Source organism: Ipomoea triloba, chromosome 14, assembly GCF_003576645.1.
Source record: "Ipomoea triloba cultivar NCNSP0323 chromosome 14, ASM357664v1".
Taxonomy (NCBI): Eukaryota; Viridiplantae; Streptophyta; class Magnoliopsida; order Solanales; family Convolvulaceae; genus Ipomoea; species Ipomoea triloba.
This window is the reverse complement of record NC_044929.1, coordinates 5257794-5278937: the sequence shown is the minus strand read 5'-3', so window position 1 is coordinate 5278937 and position 21144 is coordinate 5257794. Positions and strand designations below refer to the sequence as shown.

Genomic DNA, 21144 nt, shown 5'->3' with positions numbered 1-21144 from the left:
AAATAACTATTCAAAATAGGGGTATTTTAGTCTTTTTATGCTTTGATCATCTCCTTCATCATTTGTAGTGGTTTTCCTTACAGATTTTTATCCAATGAAGATGTCCGGCGAAAGCCATGGCTTTGTAATGTGGCGCACATGGCTTTCGCCGGATCTCTTCAATTGATGAAAATGTGTAAGGAAAACCACTGCAAAGGGTTAAGGAGATGACCAAAGCATAAAAAGACCAAAAATACACCTATTTTGGACGGCAATTTGACGAAAATTTTAACAGTTGACTAAAAGTGGCAATGACTAAATAAAACTGGTCGCAATGTGGCAAAAATTAATGAAGTGGACTAAAATTGACAATGCCTCAATAACAGTAGTACAAAAAATGAAAATGACTCAAATTATAAAGAAGGCAAAGAATAAAAATAATATATACTCATATCAAATTATATTCAAATACAATGACTCAAATGGGTGCGATAGAGAAGTGGGATGTTGTGAAAAAAATAAGCCAACTTTAGTCATTTTCACATTTTGTCGAAGACTATCTTGATTCCGTACGTTCAGAAGCTCATCGGTGTCTACCACAATCTCAATAATTGTCTTTATGCCTACTTCAATATTTTTGGGTATTCTCTAATGCTTCCGTCATGATTTCATGATTATGATTTTGCCGTAAAAATATATCAAAAATACTCAAACTCGACACTCCGAGAGAGCCCATACATATCCAATTCAAGAATTTAAACACAAAAATTCATATAAGAACAAAATGCGCAATATTTAACAATAGACGATAAGTTTCCGTGTGTAGTATATACATTCTTAACGTATTCTATGCAAGAGTTTCATAACATTTCTCCATTGTTGTTCTATACAAGAAAAAAGAGGTGAATGCAATAATGGATTTTTTGGATTATCGGATTCAACTTAGGAGTTGTCGGATTAACTATGATTGGACTGGTTGAAAAAATATCGGTTGAAATTCTTAAAGGTAAGAGATTTAGGGAAATGGAGAAGGAAGTAGAGGAAGGTGAATCCATGGATACCATTTGAATTGATGAGAGTATGATGATTATTGCAAATTGCAACTACCCCTACAACTTTTCCAATGTTGGATAATCTAACTTTGTGGTACTATAACTTTTTTTCGATATTATTTACAAATACTTACAACATATTTCATAATTAATTATATACTTATCCGAATTGTGTTTTTGGGATAAGCAAATGAATTTTTATATTTGTCCTTACATCAACATTATATTTAACAAATACTTGAGTTAAGGGACTAAAATGGCCACTACGCTAATAATTCAAGGACTAAATAGAGGACTACATTGAACAAAAACACAAAAGTCTCGGACTACCTTAGGTCATCGAAGTCGTTTAAGAGGAAAATTGAGAAAAATCACTATAATCAAGGACCATTTTGAGTATTAACTCTTTCTTTAAGGTAGGAGATATTTGAATGGATATAATCCTCCCATCTCTATTTTTATTGTTTTTTTTTAACAAAAAATTAAACTTAGTGATCTCAATTTTGTCGGATTTATTTACAGGATCTCGCTCCAAGAGCTATTGTGAAGATAAATCACCAATCACGCAACCGGTCCATAAGTTAGATCTTAATCTTCATATATACACACAACAAGGGATTCAATTCAGACCTTCCGACATCAAACTAAGTAGGCTAGTCCTTGAAGATGTATTTTGATGGTTGGATGAGAAGAGGAGAGGAGAGTAGAGGAAGAACAGTAAATAGCGGTAGTGGCAGTAGAGTGAGGAGGCATGAGCTGTTGGTGTGTTCAGTATATGTACAAAATGGTCCCCACCACCCATGTGCCCTCCTCCTGTCTCCACCAGCTCCTGCCGCTCAATCATTAGAACCCTTCCCTCCTGTTTCCCTTCTCTTCTTCTCTCTGTTTTTCATTTTTTTTTCTTTTTCTCCTTTCACAATTCACAATTCTCACCCGCCCAATGTCGACGTCGGTGGAGGCCAACGCCGGAGCTTTAATCGACCCGCAACAGCTCCCTTCTTCTGGGAACGGGTCTTTGGCAGTAGTCAAGAAACCGCCCGCTAAGGACCGCCATAGCAAAGTGGATGGTCGAGGGAGACGCATACGGATGCCCATCGTTTGCGCCGCTAGAGTTTTCCAGCTCACGCGAGAGCTCGGCCACAAGTCTGACGGCCAGACCATCGAGTGGCTTCTCCGCCAAGCCGAGCCGTCTATTATAGCCGCCACCGGGACCGGAACTATCCCCGCCAGTTTCTCCACTATTTCCGCCTCTCTCAGGACCTCCTCGTCCACTGCTCCTTCCTTATCGGCTTCTCTCGACCATAAGCCCATGGCTCCCGCGCCTTTCATTCTCGGGAAGCGGCTCCGGGCCGAGGAGGATGGCCTGGATGACGGCGGCGCCGGGAACAAGGAGGTTGTCGGCTCAGCCGCAGCAGGGTTCTGGGCGGCGCTTCCGGCTCGGCCGGATTTTGGACAGGTCTGGAGCTTCGCGGCGGCGGCGGCCGCTCCTCATGAGATGGTGGTGCCGACACCGGCGGCGGCGGCGGCGTTGAATTCGCGGTTTTTCCAGCAGCAGATGGGCGAAGCCTCGGCGGCTAGGGTTGGGAATTACTTGCCCATGGCTCAAGGGCACCTCAATTTGCTAGCTTCTCTTTCCGGTACTCCGCCCCCTTCTTCCGGGAGAAGAGACGACGACGCACGCTGATTGAAGCAATTGCTGATGCTGTTTGGTGTTAATATGACTATATATATTCCTGCCTTGTTGCTACTGTTTGCACTTGTTGTTCTGTAGATGATGAGAGAACTGTTAATTTTTAGATTTAGGGTTCTAGCGAGTGATTGATGATATGAAATTAGGGTTTGTGAATTCCATGAATTTACCATTAGAAACTTTTAGGGGGTTTGCTTCATTGCATTGCTTATGTGTCCATTTTTTTTTTTTTTTTTTTTCCAGTTTTGAGTGTTGTATTTGTTGGATGAAGAAGAGGAAGAGACGAGAGCGAATTTTGTGTTGGAATGGTGGCTGGGAAATTCTGCCTTCCGGCGCAATAGATCATAATAAATTGCTTGTTAGGTTCAGTCGTTAGATATACTAGTTCTGATCATGCTGAATGAATGCCTTGTAATGAAACCGAGGAGGTTTCGAATCAATTGAATTCTGTAATTTGTTGAAGACTGTCTTTGCACTGTTACCGTATATATATATAGTGTGTGTGTGTGATTTTAGATTTCCATGTTATGCATATATGTGTTTCCTTGATATAGGGTGTTTAATATGTCTTTTTTTATGCCCGTAAATGCTCTCTTTTGTATGTTCCTTTAACTCGTATGCATTGCTAATCAGGCTCCGGAATCTTTCTTCACTTGCGGGGATTAGTTCATCTAACACGCCAATGTGAAACGAAGCTGAATAGTAAGTCGGGAGTTAAAATTTGATGTGGATCTTGACTATTGATTGAACACATTTGATGTTTAGATGCTTGGGTAGAGTGGTGACTTGACGGTTTGAGAATTTATACCTCGAGGGCTCCTAAGAGACAGCAAATGGAACTTGGAATTCTTTACTCTAGCTTCTGAAGCCATATGGGCTGCTTTAATTAGACTTTTCAGCTGTCAAGTTATAAAGTTGCAATACTGCCAGGGGTTTGAAACCAAATTAGTTAATGTATTATGTCGTGTCTCTTGCTGTCAAGTATAAAGATATTTCTTGTTACAGATAGTACTAATAGAATCTCCATGTCATAATACTATTATTATTATTGTTGTTGTTGTTTTGTTTTATTAGTATTATTTCTCTGTTATTTTATAAGTAGAAGAATCTTGAGGCCATACTCTGGTAGCTGGGAAACATACTTCATTAATGGATCCAGTATGACTTTGCCATATTTGAAGTTTCTACCTCTGTAATATAAAAAATTCTGCAGTTTGTGATAATAATTCTACATAAGCAGTGTGTGATAGCTGCGCTTATAGGTGTTTATATCATAGCGGATTTGGGTTTTCCAAACTTAGGGGATAGCTGCGTTTATACCACTCTATGTCTACTCAAAAGTAGTAAGTGACAGCTTTCTTATTATCAAAGAATGATTTCTGTTCGGGGTTTTAACACCCCCTGCATCATGGGAAAGATTAGTCATGGTTTGTACTGTGTTTTTTGCCAATTTATACTGATTTTGTTAGCTGATAAGAATGCAATGAGATGAGTGTGAAGAAGCTCTTATCCAGAAATCTGCAACAGGTCTGAAGAAGTTCTTGAGCTCACATTAAGACTTTCAGAAGGTAAAGTTTATTTATTTATTATTATTATTTTTAAGGATTTGGTGTGTACTGCAAAAAAGCTACCCCTAGGAAGATTCTCTGATGATTGTGATATGCTGGAGGGTTTGAATTATTTGCCATTGTCATTCTGTTGGGCGGAGGCCGGTAAAGGGCCAAGTCCAGCACTCTGCCTCTCGAAAATGTGATGGCTGTTTATAAGGAAATAAAGTTACGCATTCCTACTAGCTATAGTTTTTGGCATAGTGCTAAGCACTTATCCTAACAAGTGGTATCATAGCCAGGCCATGGGTTCGAGTGTAGTTAAGACTGTCAGATGCTGGGAAGGGGTACATATTATATCGTGCTGTCTTTTCTGCAGATTGGGTTGCAACGGCCTGTGTATGTACTCTTATCATCGGCATCTCATGAAGTTGGGAAGCCTACCATCATCACTATCGTCGTTACTCAACAATTATTATCTCACTCACATCAGTGGGAGAAACCGAAACCATTTATTGTTATTATTACATGTGTCTTTGGGTTACAGAAGATTTAGGTAATGGTTCTTCAATGGTTATTGCAGGGGCAAGTGAAAACATCACAAGGGTCGCAGACGCAGCTATATGGAAGACATATATCGCAAAAACAGTTCTGCTGCAGTCTTCTTCCCAGCTTCATTTCACCGAGGAGGTATCTAGGCGTGCTTGTTCCCAGGGGAGCTTCGGACTTTACGTCGAGGGCAGCACTTCCAGCCACCACCGGAGGAGAAACGGACATTGCATCGGCCAAGAGGTCACCATTACAGAGAAGAAGTGCGGCCATATTGAGAATGGTTGTAACAACCAGTAGAGCTGCCACTCCGGTTTTCCTTGCCATGGTTGAGCTTTTGTTTTTGTAGCTAATTGTACATTTATCCACAGCCTACCTTGAGAGTGTATATATATGTATAGATCAAGGCAAGCTGAACGGTCGAATATGCTGTTGATGAACAATGCTACAAGAGATCCTCCCTAGGAGTATTTTGTGTATGCATTTTGTTAATAGTGTTTGTGTTGTGGGGTTAAGATTTATGTAATTTTGATTTGTTGGGCAACTCTAGTCAAGTTGGCTAGACTGTCGACTTGGTAGCTAAAGTTACAAGTTCGACCCATAGTGAAAGCGGTTTATTAATGTTCTTAGTTTGAGTGTCAGTTATAGACAACTTAAGTTGGTAAACATGTCACAAGTTGGTGCAGCTTTTTTTTAGTCACTCAAAAATCTTCGCTCTTGAATTTTAAACAAAAATGTTATTAGAGATTATTTCAATTCTAGGTATATTATAATTTTACGAATGTTTTATCGAAACATGTCATTCTACATGAGGGAACATTTTAAACTAAATGTGAATTAATTTTAAAGATAGATAGATTTAAGTATATTACAATTAAAGCCAAAAATCTTGTTGTCAAGTGGCACCCAGTGTCCCACTTAACACTCCCACATGGATGATAGGAGTGGGTTTGAGCCTCAATGGAGGCAACTGTTGACTTGTTGTGTGCTTCAGTAGGTTGAGAAAGTGTTACAAATTTAAAATGAGCAAACTAAGGGTCCGTTTGGAAAGCTGAAAAATGTTTTCTAGAAAATGAGTTATTTTTCGAAAAATAGTTTCATTTTTAGTATTTGGATGTATTCTAGAAAAAACAATAGTTTCATTTTTAGTATTTGGATGTATTCTAGAAAACTGGCTGAAAAATATTTTCTAGAAAATGAGTTATTTTTCGAAAAATAGTTTCATTTTTAGTGTTTGGATGTATTCTAGAAAAAATAATAGTTTCATTTTTAGTATTTGGATGTATTCTATAAAACTGTCTTTGTGTGTTTGGTTCATTTTCTAGAAAATTGGTAGATTTGTATAATTAAAAATTGTAATTATTTTATTTAAAATATAAAAAATTATAATAATATTAAAATAATGTTATTTATTAAAAATAGAATTTAAGGCGCGCTGGTTTCCCCACCTCCTTGGTCCACGGCCATGGGTGATATGACTTGGTTTTGGCCGAGAACATGCGAAATGGCCATTTTGGCGATTCCGAAAAATGACTTATGGAAAAAAATTCCGTAAATCATTTTTAAAAAAATGAACTGATTTTCCTTGATCAACGAAAAATATTTTTTGTTGACCGCATTTTCCGAACGTTGCTAAACACCGAAAACTCGGAAAATATTTTTCGGGTTACCAAACACACTCTAAAGTTATAACATTTATTGATAGGTTTGCTGGAGTTTTCAAAAGGAATATGGTAGTTTTTAGTTATTGATTTTGTGTGACATAATTACGATTTTATGTAAACTGAGCATTGTGTTTCTGAGACAACTTACAACCAAGTTAATTCGATAGTTGATTTAATAATTACAAAGTTTCAAGTTTGAATCGATGTATTATGCTTCAGTTGTATTCAAAAAAAAAGTTATAACATTTCAAGTGTTGGAATGTGGGTTTTGTGCTGCCGATTGGAAGCTAGGGAATAGTTATGTAAACCTGGGGGTGTGGTTGAACGGAAGAGACTTATCCATCCTTCCTTTCCGAACTTGGGATTTATCTATCTTTATCCATATTGAGTGGAAGGGAATAGCTATGTAAATCTTGACTTTGGGTATGAAGTAATTTTAAATCTCCAAACCCGCTATCTCGCCCAATAGAGGTGGTGCCTATAATTCAGCGAGAGGATTAATCATTGTGTTCGACGGTAGAAATTTTGTGCTAAACCAGAAAAACGGTAGAAATTCTGTGCTACACCAGAAAAAAAAAAAAAGAAGAAAAGAAAAAAAGAAGGAAATAGCTATCCAACTTTGTCAAGATTAGTTCAGTGAGAATTTCCAGATCAGAGCATCTACTCTGCCGACACAATTTGAAGGGAATATTATTTTAGTATTTACAATCTAATTATTATAAAAAAAAATTTAAAAATTAAAGAAAAGAAGAAATTAAACAGTGTTACATTTTCTTGGTGAGATTTTTGAAGTTTAATGGGAAAAAAAGACAATTTTCAAAGTTATTTTTATTAAAAGTTTCTTGACTATTGAATATTTTGAGTCATTTCCACTTTTGGTCCTACTGTTATTGGGGCATTGCCAATTTTAGTCCACTTCATTAATTTTTGCCACATTGCGGCCAGTCTTATTTAGTCATTGCCACTTTTAGTCCACTGTTAAAATTTTCGTCAAATTGCCATCCAAAATAGGGGTATTTTTGGTTTTTTCATACTTTGGCCATCTCCTTTACCTTTTGTAGTGGTTTTTCTTACAGATTTTCATCCAATGAAGAGGTCCGGCGAAAACCATGGCTTTGTAATGTGGCTCACATGGCTTTCGCCGGACCTCTTCAATGGATGAAAATGTGCAAGGAAAACCACTACAAAGGGTCAATGGGATGACCAAAGCATGAAAAGACCAAAAATACCCCTATTTTGGACGACAATTTGACGAAAATTTTAACGGTGGACTAAAAGTGGCAAAGACTAAATAAGACTGGCCGCAATGTGGCAAAAATTAATGAAGTGGACTAAAATTGGCAATGCCCCAATAACAGTAGGACCAAAAATGGAAATGGCTCGAATATTTTCATATTTAGTTTTCGATTTCAAAATTATTTATTTTTCGTCTTTGACTATTAAGAATTTGTTAAATTTAGTCTTCCATTTCGAAATTTATTAGTTGGCCTCTAAATTTGAGGGTGAAGTTATAATTTTTATATATTAGCACCTTGAAGCATTCTTCAATTTGATCAAAACCATTGACCATAGTGTGGAATCTAATTTTGACTTTAATGAAGACTTTTTTGATATACGTTTAAAAGTTTAAAAATATTTATTTGAAACAGAAGTATTTAAAAGTCGAATAGTATTTGATTCATATTTTTAAAAAGTCGATTTGTAGAGACGTTCTTCTTATTAGGTATAAATAATTAAATTCTACTAAAATATATGTCCAAACTTAGACTTCATTCTAAATATTTTTTTATTTTTTTTTGCTATACATAAACTCTACAAACCTTTTAGTCTATATGAACTTTATATACATTTTATCTCTCCACTACAAACATTTTCTTCCTACGGTCCTACCTAAACTCTACTTCTTTATTTTAAATTATACTTTTACCCATTTTAAAATCTTTCATATAATAATTTGTTATATTTAAAGACTTATTTGACTTTGATTATTGGAAGGTGTAATACTATACCTAAAGCATACAATAAAGAATTTCTCATTATTGATAGGAGATATAATGACTTGAAAGTTGAACACGTAGTTTATTCGTGCCTAGAGTCATGTTAATGAGCTTTACCGCTGGCTTTCTCACCCCGCTACATATTAAAGTAGGAAGTGAGCTCATGATGTATAGGACACCTAAGAGGAAGCTGCCCCACCACTTTTAGTGGGACAAGCCAAGACGGGTTGTGAGCTGGTCTGGAAAATTTTAAAATATACAGAGTAATTTTTTTTAAAATTATTCTTATTTTTCTAGTCTAAAACTCTAAAGAATCTGAAGCCTAATCATCTATACAACTTTGTAATAGTTTTGCTTTGAATTATTTGAACTTTGTATCAAGTGTGTTTGGATTTTGGGATTATTAAACTTTGTATTATTTTAAATTTTAGACTAATTATTGAATTCAAACTTTTTATCAAACTATTTAATGTTTGCTTAAATTATATTGACTACTTTATTACTTAATTACTAAATTTTTAAATTTATATAGTAATATATTATAACGTTATTTTTTTGTGGGCTGACTCACCAAGCTTGCTGTCCCTGATGGCAAGGGTATGGTAGGCCATCACATCATATGCTCGCCCAGCCCTATCCTGAAGACAGGCTTTAGCGGGTCCTATTTTGCAAGTTCACTTTGAGAGTACTATTTGTGTCATGTGGCATGCACGATTGATATCTATGGTAATAAAGGATGTTGCTTAATAATGTCACTTGCTGATCAATCATTGTACCATGCACCATGATCAATCTTACGAAATGAACTATAGACATAAGTTCTTTTTTTTTTTTTAATATATTGATGGTTCATTTTTAATATATTGAATGTTTATTTAAGAAATGAGAGTTCATGTCATATTTTCCCTTAAGAGCAATACTAAGATAATATGTATAATTATTAGATCAAATATAATTCCAAACCTAGCTATATATGTGACTTTAACCCAGATAACTTGAATGTATAATGTTCCATTGATGTGGACAAAGGGGAAATATGAGAGGGAATGAAATGATTGAGAGGAATTTACAAATTTAACCTTGAAAAATTAAATTTTGGTATTGAAACTAGACATATTTAATAGTTCTATTTCGCACCTATAATTGGGAGATTGAATTCACTGTGCCCTTGTGATTGAGATTTATAAAAAAACACCATTTTTTTCTTTATTAAACATTTGAAATTAATTTTTGAAAGAATCCAAAATACATAAATCTTTACAAAGTTAAATTCTTCAAACATTATATAGCTTATATTTATAATATATATTGCTAAAGAAAATGTCTACCATAAGTGTTGCAAAGCAAAAAAAGACAACAAAACACAACAATTTAGGCTTACACAAGTTAAGAGTGACGGGGAAATTTATAACAAAAAGACCACAATTTCAGCATTAAGGTATGATACAAGCATCTAGGTTACAAAAATGCTGTCCCTCCAAACAAACAAACAAACAAACAAAGTTGTTTCCTTACCTAAACAAAAGGATGAAGAGAAAAGGCATCAATAAATATCAGAGTTTCTTGAAAACCCTCTCAGCAGCAGCTATCGTGTTTTGAATATCCTCGGGAGTATGCGCTAAGCTCGTGAATCCAGCTTCAAACTGGGAAGGCGCAAAATAGACGCCTTCCTCTAACATTCCTCTGAAGAACCTCCCGAATTTCGCAGTGTCGCTATTCTTTGCATCGGCAAAGTTGTAAACGGGGCCATCCATGAAGAAGAAACCGAACATGCCACTGATATACCCACCGGAAATTGCATGACCAGCCTTCTTTCCTGCATCCACAATGCCCTCGATTAGTTCACCGGTGATGTTTTTCAAGTACTCGTAGCTTCCTGGCTCCTTTAACCGCTTTAGCGTGTGGATTCCCGCTGTCATTGCTAATGGGTTTCCACTCAACGTCCCGGCCTGATACATAGGTCCAGCAGGCGCTACCATCTCCATAATATCCCTCCTTCCGCCGTATGCCCCGACAGGCAGGCCGCCACCAATGATCTTCCCGAGCGTTGTCAAATCAGGGGTTATGCCAAAATACTCCTGGGCCCCACCATATGACAGGCGAAATCCAGTCATAACTTCGTCAAAGATGAGGAGAGTATCGTTCTCTTTGGTGATCTTGCGTAGCGCGTTGAGAAATTCAGGCTTCGGTGGAATAAAGCCCGCGTTTCCAACTACAGGCTCCAGAATAATGGCAGCGATTTCCCCTTTGTTGGCCTGAAAGAGGCTCTCTACAGCCGAAATATCGTTATAGGGGGCAGTGAGTGTTTCATACGTTGCTGCTCTGGGAACTCCAGGTGAGTCAGGAAGCCCTAACGTGGCAACCCCGCTGCCTGCTTTAACAAGAAAAGGATCTGCATGCCCATGGTAGCAACCCTCGAATTTGATTAACTTTTCTCGTCCCGTGAAAGCGCGAGCCAATCGCAGTACACCCATGCAAGCCTCTGTGCCCGAGTTAACAAACCGAACCATTTCTATACATGGAACAGCTTCAATGACCATCTCGGCCAAGGCGTTTTCGAGGAGACAGGGAGCACCGAAGCTTGTTCCCTTCTTCATTGTTTCGGCCAATGCTGCCAACACCTAAAAAAGAATAATTAAAATATTACTAAGTTCACATGATATGGTGTATGCATCACTTTTTTTTTTTTTTTTTTGTAAATTTATGGAGTAAATTTAGTAGGCAATTTTATTGCCCTTATCCTTCAGATGAACAAAATTTAACAAGTATTAGTTCCGGTTCTCTTATCCACGTTCTCCTTTTTCATTATTGTATGTTTTTGGCTTAGCAAAATTACAACTAAAGATTTCGTATTTGCATCCCCTTATCATTAGCCTATCAAAAAATATTATACACTAACTTTTTCGAACATAACAAATAGAAAATCAGCATTGATACTACGGATCTGTATTGATTCCATAGCCAGTCAGAGCAAATCCATTAAGCCTTAACGGCTATCAAGGTAAAAGTTAGATAAATAGAACTGACCTCATCATCTGCATGGCCAATGATAGCTGGGCCCCAGGAACCAACATAGTCAATGTACTTATTTCCATCTATATCCCACATATACGCGCCCTTCACAGAATCCATCACAATAGGCTGACCACCAACAGATTTGAAAGCACGTACAGGCGAATTCACACCTCCAGGCATCAGCTCCTGCGATATGCAATATTGAAATGAAAACAAATTTGGATCTTGATTTATATTGTTCGCTCGCATTTTGGTTATTCCGGAAACATGTAAAACAGACGGTCTGAAATGTCTAGCCTCTAGTCATTTAATTCATAAATCAACGGAAATCAATGTCGTTTTTAATCAGTTGGATCGTGGACAAAAACCCACTTACTGATGGACTTGAAGGTGCAGGGAAGAGCCACATTAACTCCAAATTCATTCTTCCAGATCATGGATTCATGGCTAAGCAGGAAACATAAAATGATTCCTCATGATATTTGTTATTTTCTTTGTCAAGATATAATTTTTCCTGGCCATATATTTCTCCCCATATAGTAAATTACTAGTTCCAAACAATGGAACTAGGCAACTAGCTGAACCAAGAAAAATATATTCAGCCAGCACGAGCTTAGCTCACTGGTTCAGTAGGCAGTATTTGAGAGAATTGACCAAGGCTAGAAACTCAGCAGCGACAATGTGGGGATTATGCTCAAAATGGGGCAGACCCGACATTTGGCCCTATCTGCTCAACCACTGTTACTGTGATTTACATCATCTCAAATACTGTCATGTCAGGCCGGGATGTGGGGTCCTCGGATTGGGGATTCAGCATTTTGGGAGAAGAAAAATATATTCAAATTGAACAGTTTTTTTACACAATGCTGACCAATTCTGTACCAACTCTTTGAGTTGTTCATTGTTCTGATAGCATTTTGTACAAGACGCTAAAAATGTGGTACGCTATTCCACCCAATATGATTAAAGGCAGTATCTTTGTAGGCGGCGCCGCCTACTTCACCAAGTCAACAAATCATCAAAATTTCCCAAAACCCCAATTCATAGAGGTACAAATTAACCTTCTTTTCTAATAATCAAACACAAATTACTAACAAATATTAACAGAATCGCCATTCTTCAAATCAGCAAAGCAAGAACTAAGAAACATATAAAGCATTTCAATCCCAATTCATAGATGCGTGTTACCTTCGCTTTATTGAAAGCTTCTTCGGATTTCTGGAGGGTAAAAGTTTTCTGCTTCTCGTCAACTGACGACACCGCCATCCTGATGGTTGTGGACGGAGAAGAGGAGGAAATCCAGCGGCGGGGAGAGGGCGGCGATACGTGGTTGTGGGTCAATTTCGATGGCCAAGAATAGGATAACCCGAGTCCAGTTGAAGCAGCCATGGCTCCTCCTCAGTGTTGGATTGATAACTGCTGTAAAGAGCTCTGCCCTTTTGTAAACAATTTTGTTGTCTTGGTGTGGATTTGAAGATAAGAAAAGAAGATAGCCGATTGGGACTGGCCCATGGTCTCATGATTCCGCTTAGGCACTCTTACTTACCCTCAAAATTTACTTTAATTTTTTTTTTTGTTCAAAGTACCTTAATTGGTATAATGTAATTTAAAAAGTGATATAATAAATGACAATTAGTGTTAAAGATTTTATAATCAAGTGGCATGAAGTTACGAGGTCATATGTTTGAGCCTTATATAATGAGAAGATGGCAATTTTAGTTCATTAATTATACTCATTGTAGACTCATTCTATTAATTATTACTTTATACAAAATTTTCCCTTTAATTGTATGTAAAGTGGTAATTTTAGTCTTAAGATTTAAAATTTTTGGTAATATTAACAATTTCTTTTGAATTTCTAAAAAGTTAATCTCATTTTTGGTCCTAGATTTAGAGGTGTGAGTATATTTTTAGTTTTTTTTCCAAAACATCCTTGTTATGTCATAGTATTATTGTGCAATGATCATTTTTTGTCCTTCATCAATAAAACTGTTTAAATGACGTTAAGTACAATGGCATTTTAGTCTATTCAGTTCTAAGTGTTAATTCTTTTCTCTCTTTTTTTTTTGTCCTAGATTTATATGTGTTATTCCATTTTTAGTCTTTTTTTTTTTCAAAATATCCCAGTTGGTCCTAATTGTATAACTATTTTTTGTCCCCTATTAACAAATATGTTTAAATGACATTATTAATCATACAAAACCTTCATTTTTTCTTCTTGGTAATAGAACCACAAGTTTTGTAGATTTTTATGAACTAACTTATGCACTAGACATAAAGTTTGCCATGAAGTAAACTTGTAGTATTTTTAATTGCACCTTTTTAGATTTTGCAGAAGACTTATTTATTGATAACAATTTTATTACCAAGAAGAAAAAAATGAGGATTTTGAGTAGTTAATAATGTCATTTAAAGATATTTGTTGACAGATGACAAAATACGAATGCGCCACAATACTGCTAGGACTAATGGGATGTTAAAAAAATTACTAAAAGTGGAATGACATATATAAATCTAGGACCAAAAAAATGAAAAGGACTTAATACTTAGAATTGGTCAAGTGAATAGACCCTCGTATTTAATACTATTTAAGCGGTTTTGTTGATAGAGGAAAAAAAATGGTTATGCCACAATAATACTAGCACCAAAGGGGTTGTTTACAAAAAATGACTAAAAGTAGACTAACACCTATAAATCTATGACTAAAAATGAAATTAAATAAAAATATATAAGAGAATATTTAAAAAAAAAAAAAAAGAGAGAGAGAGATTTTATTTGTACAGGTGTGCAAACTTTGGTAAAAGTGCGGTTAACCGACTGAATATAAGAATTTCGGTTAACCGTTTTTAAACGAAATACTTCGGTTTGGTTAATGCTTAAATGTTTTATAGAATTTAGATTAACGGGTAATTCGGTTTGAAATATTGGTTAACCGAATTAACCGATCAGTTAGTTGAAATTCTATATATATAGATTCTTTGGTTAATTATTATTTATATTTATACTTTTAAAATTTGTGTTTTTCTATATATTTATTATTATACTTTGGTTAATTATTAGTGTTGTTATTGTATTGTTTTCGTATATTTTCGTATATATTTATTATTATAGGTATTGATATAAGGGGTAATGTTAATTTTTATTTATAATTTTAAGGATTTAAAATTTTAGCTAAAAAAAACTTCGGTTAATAGAAAAGAACTTCAATTCGGTTAATTCGATAATAAAAAGTTCAGTTCAGTTAATAGTTAAAATTTAAAAATTTTGATTAATTGAAATACTGAGTATTTGTCCAAATTATTTATCAATTATTCCCAGTGTTGCAAAAATCCCGGCTAGGGGCCGATTACTCCCCGCCTAGGCGCTAGGCGTTGGTCGACCGTCTAGCGTATCACATTAAATGGTGGTCTAGGCGACCACCTAAGCCGCCTAAGGTCCGCCTAGGCCGCCAAAGCACCGCTTAGGTGCTGAACGCCTAGGCATCGACTAGACCGACTAGGCCTTCTAGTCGGTCGATTAACTATTGTTCCTTTTTTTTTTAATGGGTTATTTCACTAAAAACAACATCGTTTTGAACGAAATAATCCTAAATTATACAAACTTTAGATATTTTTTAGGTTAATATTTAATATTTTAGTATTAACTATTAAAGTATTATATAATTTATAATTATTAGTCCTTAAAAAATTAAAAATACATATACAAATTTTAAAAAAATAAAAAATAAAATAAAAAAATACATGGACTGATTTTTTCAACCATGATTATTCCAGACTATCTTCAGAATCCAATCATCTTTGATTTTTTTTCTTTTTCTTTTTTCAATTCAAGTGGGGAAAATGGAAAATAATGTTCTAAACAGGATTTCCTCATTCACATCCAATGAAAACTGTTAACGCAGGAAACAAATGCGGTGATCGTGGATCGAACACGAGACCTTCAGATCTTCAGTCTGACGCTCTCCCAACTGAGCTATCCCCGCATTTTGAAGGCTGTACGGTCTATGAAATATTTAATTTCATTGCAGACTTACCTTACAAGGCAAAGTTGGGATACACTAATAAACGCTATTAATTACTCACTTCACAATAAATACTGCCATCCAATCCTTAATTCATACAGAGTAAACATGGAGCACGCTCAACATTTAATTTACCAAAATTTTCTACAACTTGTATTGTCAGGATTACTAATCGCTTTACAAGCGGTAGTTAGAAATAAACTAGAAGGGTGATACGACAATACATAAAAATAATGTTACACTGAAAGCATGTGAATCACATCAAGAAAGGGAGGTTGATGCTAACAAGGAAAAGGAAGTTCGTAGATTAACTATTAGAACTAGGAAAACCCCTGTGTGCGGAATGGTAATGAGTTTAAGTAGAAAAAATCTCATTGTTTGGTAATAAATAGGAATTGAAATCTCAATAAATAAATAAATAATTAATTAATTAAAATAAAAACAAAAACAAAAAATATAATACATATATATATATATATACACGCATACATTTTTTTGTTTGAAAACATATACGCATACATATATGTGTATATATATTAAAGTTTCATATTGAATGCATGGACAATGACCTTTTTATTTATTTAATTTTCTTCCTCATTTTTTATTCAATTGTTCAAAAATAGGGGATTATACGGATAATGAGACTATGTTTATGATTACTTAAGCATTTGAATCCAAAAGTATATATAATAGCAAAAGTAGTCAAATAATCATTGTAATGGACATTTAATCTAATAATAGGGTATTATTTTCAAAAAAAAAAAAAAATCTAATAATAGGGTATAAAAGTTTTCAACCAAACACCACTACCTAGAATTCCTCCAAATCTCAAAAGTAGTAAGAAAGAAAATATTTAACTAAAAACTTTTTAAGGTTCAAATATTTTCCTTTATATATATATTCCTGGATCTGCCCTGGGCAAGACAAAACAATGTTCGTGTGGTATTTCATTATTGATTGCCTACATTGGCAGAGTCTGCGTGCATGCAACATTACTTGAAAACGGAAAATAACAAATTCATCCAAAATGCGGTGATCGTGGATCGAACACGAGACCTTCAGTCTGACGCTCTCCCAACTGAGCTATCCCCGCAATTTGTAAACTTGGCGGTCTACACGATATAAAAACGATACATCATCTTGGTATTATTTACACTTGTCATTTAAATAATAAATTAGTATTATATTCCTTATATAATAAATAGTAATTTATCATTTAAATGAGAAGTATAAATAGTATAATACTAGTATATATTTAGTTAAAAATTATGTAACGGAAACTAAAATATTATTTTAAAAAATTAGGGTTTAAGAATTTATTTTCGAAATATTTTTCCATTTTTGGAGTTTCTTCCAAATTAATGTTTATTAACTAAAGTAATTACAAGGTTAACAAATTGACATTATAGTAGAATGGTTAGAATTTTAATTAAATTATTGCGTAAGTAGTGCCCGTAGCTGTTGTCCAGATCATAATTTGTTCCTTAACTATCAATTTTGTTCTAGATTTGATTCTCCAACTAAATATTTGTTTTATAGGTGTTAAATTTAATGATAGGAATGTAAAAATTGGCTTGTTCTTTACATTCTCACCAACTCCTATTTAATAAATATTTAAACGGAGGATCAAATTTGAAATAAATTAAAATCAATAGTCAAAGAACCACTTATGGTCAAATATTGCTCTTATATGCCAATCGTCCCAAGCCACTTCGCTAAGGTAGCTAGGCCTGGTTGGTTGCACCATTCTCAGCCCAACCTATGAATTGGATTCTTATTTGGAGGTAGTTGCTCTTATTTTTTTATTTGCAGTTGACACTACGTGCCTTAACGCATTCCATTTTCTTATCCACAAAAAGCGAAATCCTCCACCCTGGAGGCTTCTACATTTTGTTCCCACAAAATTTATGGAGGTAATAAATCACGGTTACTCAGCGGTTCATGTGCCTTCAATTTTCTAGCTTAGTAGGATTTCCATAATCAAATCCAAGCAGCGAGAATCCAACGCTAAGGATGTCTTATTTTAGGGAAAATGATTTGGCAAATTATTTTGTGGACCATAGGTCACGGACCATGAATGTAATATACATTTTAATATAGTAAAAATACATTATTTGTGTATTGAATGTACATTATTCGATAATATATAAAAAAATCATACACTTTCAAATAATGTACTTTTTGTATACAAATAATGTACTTTTAATATATTAAAAATATATTTTTTTATTTATGGTTCACACAAATGTATAGACCATGTTCCATGGAATAATGATCGGAATGAGCTCGCCCCGGCCAGAAGTACCCAACTTATCTAATTTTTTTCAACATTAATGGCAATGAAGTTCTTGGTAATTATCAAAGGGGAAGGTTCCCCTATAGCTACCTTGTTACCACTATATTATACGGAGTATATTTTAGGAGCTATATCAATTTTAGATGAACAAGGTAAAGTCATAATTTTCTCTCGATAAGAATAATGCAAGGAGCTATATCGACTTTAGATGAACAAGTTTCAATTGCTTCTCGATAATAATAATAATGCAACTCTTATTATTATTATTATTATTATTATTATTTTGGTTTTTTACTCTTTCTTTTTTTAAGAAGCTCGATTTATGTTAGAAAGTGATCTTTCGAAGAGAAATGTAGCATTACTTGAATAATTGCGTTAGGTTCAAGTTTAGAGTCTCTACTTACAAACATACATTAAATTGGAGTTGAAAAATAACCACGCTCAAATATTAAAACACAACAATTTTCAATTATAAACAATGAAGAAATTACATTATTCTTATAGATAATCATATATGGCAACTATTGTATAGATATATAGAATTATTGATTGAATCACACAACAATTTCTCATAAAGAATAATGGCATGAAACTACTCTATGCTCACATTACCCTTTGCTTCTTTATTCAAGCGGAACCAACGATACCTCATCATGTCGATGATACTGCGATTGGACTACTCACAACATGAGTTCCATCACTCCATGAGTACGAACCAAAGGCAAACCCACTTCCATTTCTAACACCTTTAGTTCTAACGGTTACATTAAAACTTTGCTTTTCCCCTACTCGGCTGAACTTTAAGGTCGTCGGAGAAATAGCAACGACATATCCCGGTGGGGGTGTCACCGTGATAACATATGTTGAGTTACTATTTCCAACATTGGTGACTGTTCTTTTAACTGTCATGGATCCTCGAAGGTTGGCTATTGATAATGATGGATAGTTAAGGTTACTTGGCAATAGTTTCTTTTTGGGACACTTGAAAGAAGAATCAAGTTTGATTCCTCTGCTACATAGGAAGAGAAGATAGTCATTGTACGTTGCATTATAGACTAATCCAGGGTCTGCTGCTTTTGATGGCAAAATATGTCCTGCCCCATATTCAAACGGCGTGGCGAAGTATCCGGTTGCGTTCACTATTGGTGTCCCCACCACATTATTAGTAGTTGCTACATCACCAAAATAAAATTAAGCTAAGAAAAAAAAGAATAAAAAACCAACGTAATAAGCTAAAAATAACCTAAGTGAACCTTTTTTTTTTGGGTAGTGAGGATAATTACTATAGAACAAATCTTGGCCAGACAGAAAAATCCCACTTGAAATGATTTTATACTAGGCAGGGCTGGATTTTGGGCTGTGCAAGCTGCCCAATATCACATGGCTCCAAAATTTTAAGGGCCCCGGCCTAGTCCAGTCCTGACCAAATAGTTAGTATATGTATTTGTGATTATATTGACCCAGAATTAGGTTTTCATGACTGATCTAAATTCTACTCCATAATACTACTAAGAATTAACTATAAAGAATGACACACCTCTTTTCCGCAACCGTCAATTGTTAATTTATTCGATCAAATAGAGGAATCAAATCAGTCTTCACTTTTTACTATAGGATCGATCCAGTCACGATATTAGGTTAATTATACTTTGGACCACTGATAAAATTTCATTTTTAGTATGAGAACATATAGGCAGGCGTATATGTATATATACCTGTGGTCATTAGGGCTGATCTTATGGCTGCACTGCTCCAATCAGGATGAATGGCCTTAATAAGGGCAGCTACGGCAGAAACGTGTGGGCAAGACATTGAAGTTCCCGATATTATGTTGTACTTCACCACTCGACGATCAAATGATAATTTTGTCGGAGATGACGCCTCACTCCATGCTGCCAATATGTTAAGTCCAGGAGCAGTAATGTCGGGCTGCAACCCAGGCAACCAAAACAAATTATTCCGGCAAAATTAGTATGTCACTAAACGGATCAACTTAACTCGTATAAAATATGGTGTATGTATATAAACGACAAATTATTGTGTGGACCATGGTCCACATAATATTGTGTGGACCATAACAAAAAGTACATTTTTAATATATTTCCGTACTAAATGTATATTATTTGTGTACTGAATGTACATTATACAATATAATGTACATTCAGTACACAAATAATGTACATCTCCTAAATACAATGTATATTATTTTTATACTGAGTATACATTATTTTTATACTGAATGTACATTATTTGATAGTATGATGCACACAATAATCATTGTTGGGTGACGCTATGGGTCGTGCAACTAAATCAAGACCAAACATTCTAGGCCCGAACACCCGAGGCATGGATGGCTAGCGGCCCGAGGTCAGCTCTAGAAGCCAGCCCTAGGAGCCTTTGCTCTCTATTCATGTGGGGAATCTTTTTGGGCTGCACGGGTCATCTGTTTGTATCCCCGGCTATGGGCTCTCGATAAGACCCTGTATTCCAATTCTTGAGTCATTTCTAATATCTACATCATCACCATTCTTGATATAATAAGTGAGTCTTATTAGATCGTCTCGTGGATCCTTATATGTCAGACAAGTCTGGTCACCATAGAAATGTGTAAAAGGAATTGAAACCATGTGTTACATACATACCTTGAGAATGTTTGGTTCAATGATGCTTGGACCTAGGGAGGTGAAGGGAGCCATGACAGGGGCGGGCTTGGTTCCGATAAGCGTCTCCCCGGGAAGAAGAGTTGCCGTGGGATTGGTATCGGCACGTATGTATTTGAGAATTGAAGTTAACTCGTACCCAAAAACAACAGTGGTCGGATGCACAAAAGTATCAACTGTTATTTCGTTATACGGATCGCCTACTATGGTAGCAGCCCCTCCAGCTCTTTGCACTTCCTGCGATGCTGATAAGCCATCATTCGTCAGGCAAACCACAATCTTTCCTCTTACAAGCCTTCTTGAAAGGGTACCACTATTACACCGTCTGCACATATATATATATTCATGCAACATTATATTATTTCACCAAATCCTAGCCTCCACTTTCCACACGTATAGGTACTAGTTCAAATGCAGACATATTTCCCGTGTGGTCAATGCCGATTCACTATTAAATATGCAAAAATTGCACCACACAATGTTCGAAAATGCACCACAATGAAATGCACCAATGCGTCATAGGCGTACCATACCTAATGGTGCATTTCTGAACACTTTGTAGTGCATTTACGCGCACCTAATGGTAAGTGCCTACACGGCCGCACGGGAACCTCACCCTTCACAAATACTCCGTATATAGTTTTTTTTTTTTTTTTTTTTTTTTTTTTAAAAAA

General features: G+C 35.4%; 3 protein-coding genes and 1 non-coding gene across 4 annotated transcripts in view; 1 reads left to right on the top strand and 3 right to left on the bottom strand.

Moving 5' to 3' along the window:
• The first annotated feature begins 1836 nt into the window (after nt 1–1836).
• LOC116004878 (transcription factor TCP7-like) lies at nt 1837–3267 on the top strand. Its single transcript, XM_031245070.1, has one exon. The coding sequence runs from the start codon at nt 1972–1974 to the stop codon at nt 2713–2715; it is 744 nt and encodes a 247-aa protein (XP_031100930.1). The 5' UTR covers nt 1837–1971; the 3' UTR covers nt 2716–3267.
• Nucleotides 3268–9837: 6570 nt separating this feature from the next.
• On the bottom strand, nt 9838–12956 carry LOC116004559 (glutamate-1-semialdehyde 2,1-aminomutase, chloroplastic-like). Its single transcript, XM_031244663.1, has 3 exons — nt 12682–12956; nt 11506–11679; nt 9838–11099 (listed from the first exon to the last, which is right to left on the bottom strand). The coding sequence occupies exons 1-3, from the start codon at nt 12880–12882 to the stop codon at nt 10032–10034; spliced, it is 1443 nt and encodes a 480-aa protein (XP_031100523.1). The 5' UTR covers nt 12883–12956; the 3' UTR covers nt 9838–10031.
• A 2446-nt stretch (nt 12957–15402) lies between these two features.
• TRNAF-GAA lies at nt 15403–15475 on the bottom strand. The gene has a single exon. It is a non-coding gene; the product is annotated as a tRNA-Phe (tRNA).
• Nucleotides 15476–18256: 2781 nt separating this feature from the next.
• LOC116004810 (subtilisin-like protease SBT5.6) overlaps nt 18257–21144 on the bottom strand; it is a 7018-nt gene continuing 4130 nt past the window's right edge. The window contains exons 7-9 of the mRNA XM_031244981.1: nt 20453–20795; nt 19526–19739; nt 18257–18982 (exon numbers count right to left, since the gene is read on the bottom strand). Coding sequence (XP_031100841.1) covers nt 18462–18982; nt 19526–19739; nt 20453–20795 — 1078 coding nt within the window. The 3' untranslated portion in view covers nt 18257–18461. The remainder of the gene's footprint in view (nt 18983–19525; nt 19740–20452; nt 20796–21144) is intronic.